We start from the raw sequence: 12,463 nt of genomic DNA, 5'->3' as shown, positions 1-12,463 counted from the left end.
ATGGACAAGTTTCGGATGATCTTCCAGTTCTTCCAGTCCAACCAGGAGTCCTTCATGAACGGCATCTGTGGGATCATGGCCCTTGCCAGCACCCAGATGTACTCAGCCTTTGATTTCAACTGCCCCTGCCTGCCACACTACAACCTGGCCTATGGGCTGGGCATCCTCCTGGTGCCCCCCTTCATCTTGTTCCTGCTGGGGTTTGTGCTGAACAACAACATCTCGATGCTGGCAGAGGAGTGGAGGCGGCCGCAGGGCCAGCGGGGGAAGGACCCGGCTGTCCTGCGCTACATGTTCTGCTCCATGGCACAGCGGGCCATGATCGCCCCCGCGGTCTGGGTGTCGGTGACACTGCTGGATGGCAAGTGCATCACCTGTGCCTTCTGCACCTCGGTGCCCGTGGAGATCCTGGGCAATGCCAGCCACCCCCACCTCTCCCAGGGGGAGATACAGCGGGTCCTTGCCCGAATCCCCTGCAAGGACATCTACAATGGGCAGCAGCTCATTGCCAATGAAGTGGCAGTCAGGTACCTGCGCTGCATCTCACAGGTAAGAGGCAGCATGGCGGTGCTCTCACTGGTGGCTTGGGGTTAGGCACTGCCAGCCTTACCTATCCCCTCAAGAGAATCTCCTTGTTGAAATCAAGCTGCAGCAGGAAAGGCTGCTGATTTCGTAGGGGTACAAGGTGCTCAGACTCAGCTCTGTGGAGTTATGCCTCCGGTGTGGTGTAGAGGCTGTAGCTGTAGGTCAGCTTGATAACTGGCCCCCTCTCCTGCCTGGGCAGCCCAGGGCTGCAGAGCAGTGACAAATCTGCATGTATTTATCCAGAGCAAGTTCTGAAGAGGCTGAGATGGATCTTACTCAGTGGCTGGTAGGTTGTCACCCTCTCCAATAACCCATCAGTTACTTCTTATTACAACATGTGCAAGCAACTGGCCGATAGCCATCTATGCCCCTTGTCTCTGCTGCTGCATGGGAACAGTCAGTGTGTGTTTATTAACCATCCAGGGGAACCACACGTGAAGATGTGCTGCTAATCACTTGTCCTGTGCTTAATTCCTCTCAAGCCCTCTGCTCCTGGCCATGCTGGAAATGGGATGGTCTGAAACACCTGTCACTCATGCACTCCCATTTATAAGCAGCCTTTCTGCCTGATGTCCTTAGGGCAGAGAGGAATTACTATCTTCTTTAAGAGAAATGGAACCACAGGGACTTATCCAAAGACACAAAGCAGATTTTCCTGGGCTGACCCCAACTGGAAAGCACCGGGAGCTGAAAAACAAGAGGTTCCACCTAGAACTTCCCCCCAGGTGCTCTTTTAGGGGCTGCATTTCCAGGAAGGTTGAACCTCATGAACTCTGCCAGTACAGCCTGGAGGCAGCCTGAGCTAAGACTGATGGTGAGCAAGACAGACTGGTCCAGGCTCTGCCCTCATCTCACCCTTCCTGTCAGACCCCATTAACAGGGGAACTTTCACTGCTGCTCACTCACAGTAGATGTTACTAAGTTCAACAGCTCGGAAAAAGAGTTAGACAGCTGCATAAACCAGGGAGTGTCTGGGAAAATACTGCAAGTCAGAGAACACAGCCTATCCTAGACCTAGGTGAGGCACCATCCTATCAGAGGCAGAACCAAGGGCTGGGCACAGGATTCAGCCCTGGTGTTATTTATGGTCAGTACCTGCTGATGCTCTACAAGGCAAGAAGCAAGAGGTGCTGCCTAAGTGGATGCACTGAATAAAATTTCAGTGTAAATTGTTCATAGGGCCTCCCTCTCCTCTACAGTTTTGCAGTGCAAACACAAACAGGCAGCCAAATTTCAAACAGCCCAAACTGGTTCTGCTGGGCCTGTGCTCTGCCTGCCTGTGACAACTCTGGTTCCCCTTCATCCCTGCAGGCTCTGGGCTGGTGCTTTGTGCTGCTGATGACCACTCTGGCTTTCTTGGTCAGATCGCTTCGGCCTTGCTTCAGCCAGGCTGCCTTCCTGAAGAGCAGGTACTGGTCCCACTACATCGACATCGAGCGCAAGCTGTTCGATGAGACGTGTGCGGAGCATGCCAGGAGCTTTGCCAAGGTCTGCATCCAGCAGTTCTTCGAGGGCATGAGCACAGACCTGGTGGCTGCTCACTACCATCTGCCCAGGAAAGCTCCTGCCAATGCAGGGGAAGCTTCTGAGAAGCTCCTGGGCATCACCGACCAGGGCACCATGAACATGGCCCTGAAGAGCTGGCACCGATGCAAGCCCCCACTGCACCTCCACCCACCTGTCCTTCCCGCTGGAAATGGCTGGGCAGGAGAAGGGCAGCCCCCCAAGCACCCCTCTGCACCCCAAAGAGAGACAGCTGCCTACTACAGCTGGGTGTGAGGGCCCGCAGGGCTGTGCAGAGGCAGAATCACGTTCTTCTGAGATGGGCTGCAGAGAGGGCAGAATAAGCCAGGGCACAGAAAGGGTCAGTGACACAGCTGCTGCAGGGGAACAGGCACCCAACGGGCTCAGTGGTGCCAGTGTGATCCCACCTGCTCTCATCTGCTCTCACATCCAGTCCTATAGCATCGGTAATTCATGTTACAAGTTTCGTGCCAGGAGACGCAATTTTTCAAGACCATGATAGACGAGCCCCAGAGATGCTGAAGGGTGCAGTGTGGCAGCCAGATGTGCCATGTGTCCCACACCACTGAGCACCAGGTTTGTGTTGTGGCAGTTGCCAAGACAGGCACTACCAGATATGCAAAACTTCCTCTCTTTCATGACGTGCTCAGCACTGAGCAGTGCATGTGGGTTTAGGCAGTATTAAAAATACCCTGGTAGGGAAACAAGCCGGGAGTGCCCCTTTCTCCTGCCAATTTGTGAAACCCTAAAAGATCACATTACCCCTCCACACACTACTTCCCCACAGACACACGGCTCCCAAGCCAAGAAAAGCTTTAAAATAAATTTGACCAAAGCAATGAGTAGTGAAGAGACATCCCATATCGCACTACATGTGACAGGAACAGTATGGTTGGTGTTACAGGCACCATTAAATGAGAATTACACAGAGATGCTCCTTGAGGGAAGTGTCCAAACAAGGAGAGCAGCTAGCATACAGCAGCAGGGAGTGGAGAGGGGGCCAGGCCAACACCCTGCCACAAATCCACCTCAGGACAATTAGCCCTTACAATTTTTCCTGTATCTCTCTCTGACACAAAGACTGTTGCTAAAAACCCACCTGGGTGTTTGTTTAAGGAGCCAAATAAATAATTCAGGCTTACCATTCAAGCTCTGTGCTCAGACACCTGGATTTATAAAAGCTATTTACAAAAGCTGTTGGTGTTTCTTTACATGGATGCAATGCAAAGGACTGGAAGAGCCCCCAGGCCAAGCCTGAGGTACTGAGGCAGTGTGACTTGAAGGGTTTTGCCAGTGCTTGGCCGCCAGCAGCAGCCAGCCCTGGCCCTCAGAGGTGAAGCTGGGAAGTCACTGCCAACATTACACAATACAAGGTGGCTGTCCACTTCCATAGAAACAGAAGTTGACTGGACGCAGGCCCTTGAGGTGACCATGGAAATCACAACCTGGAAGAGCGTTTCCCAGCGGCCCTGATTTTATTACAAATATGCAGAAGGCAAACCCCCTTTTGAGGGATGAGTTTTAGCCCTGCCACGTCCCTTCTGAAATGTTCATCCACTTGAAATTTCTGCTGCAGTGTTCCTGTTCCGAAGCAGTAAAATCATGGACAAAGGACTCATTAACTACTTAAGGTTAGGGAGGATGTGTTTATTACCGGGTGACACGCCGGAGTCATCTCCCAAAGACGTGCGTCCCCCACTGCCCCCTATACTCAATTTATTCCCCAAAACATTACATATGCATAAATCACACAATACATCTATACATATTCATTGCCTAACTCTGCCTGCTCTCATTTCGTATGGTAATGAGCTCCACGTCCCTCTGAGCATGCTCAGTTCTTCTTTTGAAATGGGACTGGGGTCTTTTTAATGGAATCTTGCTTTTCCTTGGACTTGAACTTTTCGACCGTGTCCTGTTGGAAGCTCTCCTGGTTCCCTTGGACACAGTTCAGATCTCTTGCTTGCAGATGTGGCCATGGTTCCTTTCTCTTCCACAACAGTGCATCCTTCTTGTCTCCTACAAATACAACTTAAGACATCCTTGGGCTATTAATTTCATTTTGGCAATCATTGACTATTTTACATTTTTTTCTACAAGCAAAATATATGTAGCCTTGCTTTTAACTAACTGCACCTAGTAATCATTAACTACCTATGTTGCTCCTGCCTCAAATTTTTGTGTTTGTTTTACCTTGAATTTTTTAAGTTACTTCTATTCTAGTTAAAATCTTAAATTCCTAATTTTCTTATCTGAATTAAAACAATTTATTATGGCTGGCCAGCAACTGAGGTGGCTGTCATTTGCATAAACCTTAATTATCAGTGTGTAACTCCACAAAGGCTTTGGGGAGAAGAGAACAAAGGACCAAAATAATGAGGAAATTCTCCTGGCTGCTGTGAGAGCATCTCAGCAAGCCGATAGTCAAGGGCAGGCTGAATCTGGCCAACTCCCAAGAGAAAGGAGCGTGACATGGCTTTGTCATTAATCTTCACACCCAAACTTTAATTAACGCACCTGCTCAGAAATTAATAGGCACAAAACCTGATTTACTAAGCAAAGGAGATGAAAAGATAAAGGCGGTTTCCACTCCTATTATTTGCAGTTCGGTGCTGTTTGTGGCTCACTGAGAAAGGCGTGCTCAGAGTCCCCTCGATGGTGAACAGCACAGAGGGATGGCAGGCTCCATGGCATAGCCATTAAGGCATAAAAATTACTAGATGTATCCGCAATGAGAAACTTCTGGACTTTTAACTAAGTAGGATTAGAGCTTTTCCCCCGTGCAGCAAATTCAGCAGTTGCAGAGTCCTCACAGGTCAGACGGGTTCTCCTCTCCGTGCTGCAATTTGGGGACATTGCCTTTGGGAGGAGAGCCTTCCCCAGGGAACCCGACACAGTCCCTGGGATTTCAGCCAGGCTGCGGTCCCGGTGCTGATCCCGGTTCGTTTCAGGGCTCGGAGCAAACCCCACGGTCCCCAGCGAGCCGGCAGGGGAGCAGGCCCCAGGCAAGCACCGAGGGTGTGGGAGCGCCGAGGGATGCGCCGCGCCCAAACAACTGGGAGCTGCAAAAACCCGCTCGGGGACCCCAGATCTGGAGGTAGGAAGGAAGACGGTCCAAAATTCCTATCGGCTGAATTGCCAGCGCTGGGCCGAGCCCAGATTTGCTCGTGGCGGAGGGGAACGTGGGTGTTGCTGAAGATTTGGCTGTGCTGAAGACATTCTCTAGGGACGGCTGAGTTTAACCCCGGAGACAAGACGGCAAAGGAGGGTGGGGAAGGAGGATGGGGGCCTCCCGCCTCTGCAACAGGCAGGAGCTGGAGCTGAGGGACAGATGGCGGAGCGGAGGGAGCAAAGAGAAAGTGAGGCACTCTCGGCTGCCTCGCAGGCATCGCTCAAGCAGAGGAAGCAGCGAGCGGAAAAGTTGAGCCAGGCAGGAATGCAGCGCACTCGCCAAAAATCAGGCAGTGCCCAGCTCTGCACACACGGCCCCCGGCCCTGCTCAGCCCCCAGCCTGCTCGGTCCTGCCTGGGGGAAGCGGAACCTGGCACCCCACAGAGCTTGTGATGCCCCGAAAACCCACCCAGGCGGGCTCCTTCCCGCTGGCTCAGCTGGCTCCCGTGTGCTAAAGCAGAAGTTTCTGCCTCTTCTCGTGGGACCATGGGCTTCTCCCTGGCTGTCCCTGCCTGTTTGGTGTGGCTCCACCGACATGACTACGTCCCCTGGGGGCTGCACCCGAGCCCTAGGCTGGGGGGATCCACCACTTCCCCTCTCCACCCCTGCAAGGCGCCTCATCGCTGCCCTTCTCCAGGCGAACTCCCCGCCATCCCGGCCAGCCATTGCACATCTGCATCGTGAGTCTGAGAATGCACGATGTGCTTTTTTCCAGTGACGCATTCTCTTAGCTTTTCATTTCCTTTTTTTTTTTTTTTTTTTTTAAAGGCACAACCTCAGCCGTGCATAGAGCAGAAGCCAAAAGCCTGTTCGTTGCCCCACCCAAGCTCAGGGCCTGAGAACAACCTCCTCCCTTTTCCCAAAAGCCGACGGCGGAGGGCATGTTTCAAACTGAGTGAGGAAGCTTTCGCAAACTGTTAAGGATATTTTCAAAAGCTTCCACTTGGCCCATCAGACCAGTCTCGGCTGCATCCCGACACTTGCACAGCCCTGTGTGCTGCTGGAAATCCCCCACGAACAGAGCCTGAGTGAAAAAGCACAGCTGAGAAGGCTCCAGAACTGGTTTCAACAACTTTTTCAAGTAAGTGACTTAATTTTTTCTTGTTTTCATGTATATTTTGTTGAAAGAAACAGAGGCTCCTAAAATCTTACCTGCTGCAAACAATATCTCTCCTCTTCTTCTACCCAACCCTTTCTCCCAGACCATAACTACCAAGAAGGGTAACTTCTAAATAGCCAATACTTCTCTTTGCCAACTCCTCGTTGCCTTGTCCTTTTGCTTTGTCACTTGCCAGGCTCTGTCAGGAAGCTTAGAGGGCTGTGTTTATCAGGGCTGTTTGTGGGTAACTAACAACAGATGCTTGAGCTAGAGCAAGTTTGTGCATCTGGCTGCAAACGTGGAGTTACACCAAGCATGGAGATGGAGGCCTGGCTCCCATCATGTGGTGGCAGTTTTCTGCTGGTCTGTCTCCTTTGCAGAGGGAGTTTTGCATATGGAAAACTGGGAAGCTGAAGGGAGACATTAAGTGCTGTTTACATTTGAACTCAACAATATTACAGTGTGACTTTAAAGGGATTGCCATGGGTTAGACACAGCAAAGAACAAGGGGCCAAGTTTCTGCCCCCGTTCCCCACCCCTGCCCCATGGAGAAAGGGAGTAAACCAGGATTTGTTGAGACAGCAGATGAACTGAGCCAGAGTCATGATTTAAGGCACAGTGTAAGAGCAAGCCTTGTGCAAAGGACTATAAGGACTAAAGTATCTTTGTCTCTTCTGCCTGAATGTCCCTGCAGTTGGGGCAGCCCTGTGGGCCATGGCTCCCAGGCAGCCCCAGATGTGTGCTGGTACTTCCAGCACTGTGCAAGCTGCCAGTGACGGTTAGTTGGGTGCCCAGGTCCTTCCTGTCTCAATCAAACCCCAGTGACAGCAGTTCCTCTGAGGCCAGCGGGTTCCATCACAGGGGTGAGGGTTCCCAGAGCTTGCAAGGTTCTTGAGGCTTCCTGTGGAGAAACCCTGTGGGGATGCAGCACTGATGGAAAGTCAGCTAAGAAATTAATTGAATCCAGCCTGCAGATGGGATGAGAGAATGGACATCGCTGCAGAGAATGTGGATACATTCCCCAGTTATTTCCATGCCCTTAATAAAAATCAGGGCACATGCCTTTCCCTGCTTGGCCCCAAGTGCCTGCAGCCCTGTTGGTGGGGTATAACACAGGCAAAGGGCACCAAAGAGCATCTCTGACACTGAGGCTGAAGGTTGAGGGGCTCAGTCTCAGGGCAGCAATTAAGAGGCTGAGCTGGGACTGCAAGCCAGGACAGGGAGTACGATTATGTCAATCAGCTGCAGGACGGGAGATCTTCCTGTCACACCTAATCCTAGCAAAAGCTAAAACATAATTGCTGTCCCAGCTCTATGAGCATTTGCTGTTTGTATCCTAGGATATCAGGATAAGCTTTCCCAGAAAGTAACTTCTCTTGCTGGTAGCAACAGCTCCCAAGCATCCCTTCACCCTTCTCAACAAAGGCTGCTCTTGCCTGGGCCTCCCATGCCACATTTCTGTGCTCCCAAATCTGCTGGGATGTCTCACAACACCCTTTGCTGCCTACCTCACGTGCCTGTGTCTATTAATAAATATTAACTCATCAGCTCTAAAGAGGGAGGCAAAAGCCGCACAGAGCACCTTCAAAGCAGCACAATGCCAGCACCCATGTGCCACACGTGGTTGGGCTAGTGTGAGTCAGTGGCAGGGCTGGGGACACATCCTAGTGCCAGTGCTCTGGTCCAGTTTTCCCAGTAACATGGCATCCTCCTTCATTGCAGGTTTGGGAGATCATCAAGTTTGCCAGTGATGCTGACAGTAATTGCCTCTGTGGGAGGTGACTAAAAGCAAACAAAGAGGACAAACATGCAATTGAGAGGGACAGAAAGAGATGTCCCACCTGTCATCTTTGCTGCAGTGAAGCTTTTGGAGGGCTTAGTGGGAAACTAAAATGGCTGAGGTTTCACATATTGTTTAGGCAAAGTCCCTTTTCAAGTATCCCTGGTATCAGCAACCAGCTCCTGTCCCTCAGGCTGGGACACCAGGTGGGAGGAAGGGACATCAGCAAAGGCGTCCTGCTCCTGGAACAGCTCCTTGCATATCAGCCAGCACCAGGCCATTTCATCCCCCATTGGAGTGTTCCCCAGTGCTGGGGGCTGAGCCAGCACTGCCCCCACTGCACCTCTCAGCCCCCGGACACGATGGCCGCCCTCATCGCTGAGAACTTCCGCTTCCTCTCCTTGTTCTTCAAGAGCAAAGATGTGATGATTTTCAATGGTTTGGTGGCCCTGGGCACGGTGGGGAGCGAGGAGCTCTTCTCAGTTGTCGCCTTCAACTGTCCCTGCTCCCCTGCCCGCAACTACATCTATGGGCTGGCTGCTATCGGTGTCCCGGCCCTGGCCCTCTTCCTCATTGGTGTCATCTGGAACAACCACACCTGGAACCTGGTGGCAGAGTGCCACAAGCGTGGCACCAAGAACTTCTCTGCTGCTGCCACCTTCCTCCTCTTCGGCTCCATCATGGGCCGGGCATCTGTGGCACCCATCACATGGTCAGTCATCTCGCTGCTGCGTGGGGAAGCTTACATCTGTGCCCTCAGCGAGTTTGTCAAGCCATCCTCCCTGGACAAGTTTCCAGCTGAGTATGGACCCGAGGTGCTGGCCAAGTTCCCCTGTAGAGACGTCCCAGCAAACCTCACCAAGTTCAGGGACGAGGTGACACGGAGGCTGAGATACGAGTCCCAGGTAGGCCCAGCAGGGAGAAAGCCACAGGGAGTGGGTAAGACCACCTTGCTGTATCCTAATGCAGCCTCTCTCTTCTCTCCCAGCTTTTCGGCTGGCTGCTCATTGGCATCGTTGCGGTCCTGATTTTCCTCACCAAGTGCCTGAAGCACTGCTGCTCACCATTGAGCTACCGGCAGGAGGCCTACTGGGCCCAGTACCGCTCCAACGAGGACAAGCTCTTCCGACGCACGGCCGAGGTCCACTCCAGGATCCTGGCAGCCAAGAATGTGAAACAATTCTTTGGCTTTGTGGCACTGGACAAGGAGGAGAAGGAGCTGGTGCAGGAGTTCCCGGTGGAGGGCGTCCAGCCGAGCCCCCAGTGGAATGCCATCACAGGTGTCTACATCTACCGAGAGAACAAGGGCTTCCCCCTCTACAGCCGCCTCCACAAATGGGCCAAAGGGGTGGAAGGGAACGGACCAACCCCAGAAGGCCACGAACTGCTGTTTTTAGCTTCCTAAGACAGATGTGCACCAGCAGCGCTTCCCTAGACTGCCTGGAAGGCTTTCCAGTATCGGTGCTCAGCTGAGGGATGCACTGGGAACATTCCTCCCAGCAGGATTACTTCTCTCAGCAGGTAAACAGGAATCAACAGCCTCAAGGCAGAGACTGATAAGCAATACCCCGAGGAACCCCTCCCTCAGAGACAAGTCTCACTGCTGTTCCCAGAGACACAAGGGAGCAAAGAGCAGATGCAGCCCTTACGCCCAGGCTGCCAGTGCAGCCACTGCCTGATACACCAGCAGAAGCCTTAGGGAGCAAGAGATGGGCACATTTCTCACTGTGACTCCTGCAGTCACACTTGCCTCCCCCACAGCAGGGTTAGCCCCAGCCATCCCACATCTCTTTGTTTTATTGACATTGATATCTTCTTACACACTTGTGTGATGCCTGTTACATAGGCAGGTCCCAGAGCACTTTACAGACTTTACAGTGCAGTTAAAAGAAGGAAGCAGTGGGTAAATTCCTGGGGCGAGGAGGTTGCAATCGCATCTGAGAAGGAATGGGTCAATAATAGCCACACACCAAATAACAGAGACTAAAGCAGGAGGTATCACCACTATTCCTGGTATTCAGAAAGGCACTCTGTAATTACCAAGTTGAAATTTGGGTAAGACACCAAACTCCCTTTGTTCTTATTAAAGTGCCTGGCAATCTCTAATGAGCCCAAATGGTCACGACCATGAGTCTATAAACCCAAAGGAGGCATCAGCAGAACAGCTTTGGGGCAAGGTAGTGAGGTGGAGACTGAGAGGAATCAGTACCCACAGCACTGTCTGCAACTCATTGCATTTTTCATCCAGCTGTCAGATGAGAGTCCTTTGTCTGGGTTACAAGCTGCCAAACACCTCAACCAGAATTAGCTTTACATATATGTATATGTAAAGATACATACAGTGCATATACCAAGTAACCATAGTTAGTCAGTTGTATTAACGGAGGACCTTTCTCAGAGAGGAAGGGGATGAGAAAGCTGCCAGCCCAAACAGCACATTCCATTCACCCATCTGCAGCACTGGGACTGCAGCCCTGGAGCAACAAGGGGACAGCAGGAACAGGATGGAGGAGCAGCCCTCTCCCTACCCATCTACCACTGAATTTTCTAAAACTCTTTCCACTGCCTTAATTGGCCCCTGGAGCAGAATGTCTCTATTATGGCCCTGGCCATCCTCTAGGAAAGCAAAATCAGAAAGGTGTAAAATTACTACCCTCACCATGACAGTCTGTGACTATGGCTTCAAGGCTGCTCCCCTGGCATTGCAGTCCCTTTTCTCCCAGGGGTCAGTCCTGTGTACTCAATACTGCTTAAAGAACTGGCACAACAGAGAAGTTTGTTTTTCCTACTTGAACTGTTTCATTATAGGTACAACTTCCTTTTACACTGTGCCATTTACCAAAAAACCTTAATAAGTTGTTCAAAAACCAGCTCAAACCCCCAGAACTCAGAGGGGCTTACACACAAGGAGATTCAAAATAAATTATTAAATGAGAGTTATTTTTCATTGCCTTCTGAGTTTTTTTCAGGGGGGTATAAAAGGCATAATTTAACATTCTCTTTGAACTCAAGGACTGGGAACTTATTTTTTTCTTTCTATTAAAGATTCAGACCCTCTCCTATTCAGACCATCCTAGAATGTTTTAAAGCATTACCACGTATTACAAATTAGTAACATGGCTTTCTAGTCATTTTTGCAGTGAGTAGCACAAATCTTGTATATCTGCTGCAATACACAATTGCAGCACAGGAAAGAAAACTATTTTAAAAGCTTTTGACAAGTATGGTGTCTTGCAAGAATGAGCTGCAGACTATTCCCTCACATAAAGAGGCTGGAACACAGCTCAATGGATGAGATATCCCAGGATCCCTGCTCAGCCTCTCTACAGATTTGCTTTGCATTTGTGGGAAGGCTTGGCTCTCAGCCTCACCATCAACTAATCCACAGAAATAATCAGATGGAAGTTAAATGAAATTGCATTAACTTGAGATGAAAGGGAGTTAATTTGCATTTCTTCTCACTGGCCCTCGAGTGCAAACATGCAGATGCGCACGCCACCCCCACACAGCCAACACAAGGTAACTTGCTGAAACAAAGCAGAGTTCTTCTTACTTCCTTTATTTCCCTTGCCTTCCTCCTTGATAATCCTAATTATTCCTTTGAACCACCTCTACTCTGGTTCCTTCTCTTCCCCTTCCCTCCTTTGAAGGAAAGGGGCACGACATGCAGTGCTTGAGAATGGATTTTTATCCTAAGAATAAGCCATGAACACAAACCATCTTTTGTTCTCTTTACATCCCTTCTCTCATGCATTAAATACACTCTCTTTCCATGTGCTGGGATGGACTAGGGGCTTGTCTGTTTTCCCTCCCTCTTGTTGGAGAGGCATGTTTGAGTGGACAGTTGTCAGTGAGGAGTGGAGCAAGACACTACACTCAGAAAATTGCTTGCAATTGCAGAGATTTGGTTTTCCTCCTCTCCTCTGCCACCCTGAGTGTGGTCCCCACTGAGACAGCCCTAGGCTTCTGCCTCTCCTGGCACATCAGAATCCCCAGGAATATCCCTGCTGTTCATGTCACCCAATGTCCCCCAGTGACAATGCTGAGGTGAGGAACATTAACCCACATGGTTTTACATACAAGCACAAGCAGCCAGGTTAGATTTCTCACTGAAATGCCAAGAGTGAAATTGAGCCACCTATCTTCCTGGCATGGTGGATCACACAAGCTGCAAGCTCACACCCCTTACTTTTCCTCCAAAGACCAACAGCAATCCCATCACAGAGCAGCCCACAGGTCACAGCTCCCAGCAAGATGGGGTCAAGCCAGGCTCCTCCAGTACAGAGAATTACAGGTCTTTCACT

The 12,463-nt window shown here is 50.8% G+C and overlaps 2 protein-coding genes and 1 long non-coding RNA gene across 3 annotated transcripts; 2 read left to right on the top strand and 1 right to left on the bottom strand.

The window, feature by feature from the left end:
* On the top strand, positions 1 to 2,364 carry CALHM1 (calcium homeostasis modulator 1). Its single transcript, XM_015632470.1, has 2 exons — positions 1 to 549; positions 1,897 to 2,364. Exons 1-2 carry the CDS (start codon positions 1 to 3, stop codon positions 2,362 to 2,364), a joined length of 1,017 nt encoding a protein of 338 aa, XP_015487956.1.
* A 1,368-nt stretch (positions 2,365 to 3,732) lies between these two features.
* Positions 3,733 to 8,108, bottom strand: LOC117244679. Its single transcript, XR_004498189.1, has 2 exons — positions 6,433 to 8,108; positions 3,733 to 4,140 (listed from the first exon to the last, which is right to left on the bottom strand). It is a non-coding gene; the product is annotated as an uncharacterized LOC117244679 (long non-coding RNA).
* A 112-nt stretch (positions 8,109 to 8,220) lies between these two features.
* CALHM2 (calcium homeostasis modulator family member 2) lies at positions 8,221 to 11,106 on the top strand. The gene is made up of 2 exons (XM_033515841.1): positions 8,221 to 9,064; positions 9,148 to 11,106. Exons 1-2 carry the CDS (start codon positions 8,522 to 8,524, stop codon positions 9,562 to 9,564), a joined length of 960 nt encoding a protein of 319 aa, XP_033371732.1. The 5' UTR covers positions 8,221 to 8,521; the 3' UTR covers positions 9,565 to 11,106.
* Positions 11,107 to 12,463: the final 1,357 nt, after the last annotated feature.

Source organism: Parus major, chromosome 6 (assembly GCF_001522545.3).
Source record: "Parus major isolate Abel chromosome 6, Parus_major1.1, whole genome shotgun sequence".
Taxonomy (NCBI): domain Eukaryota; kingdom Metazoa; phylum Chordata; class Aves; order Passeriformes; family Paridae; genus Parus; species Parus major.
This window is presented reverse-complemented; position numbering and strand designations above follow the sequence as displayed.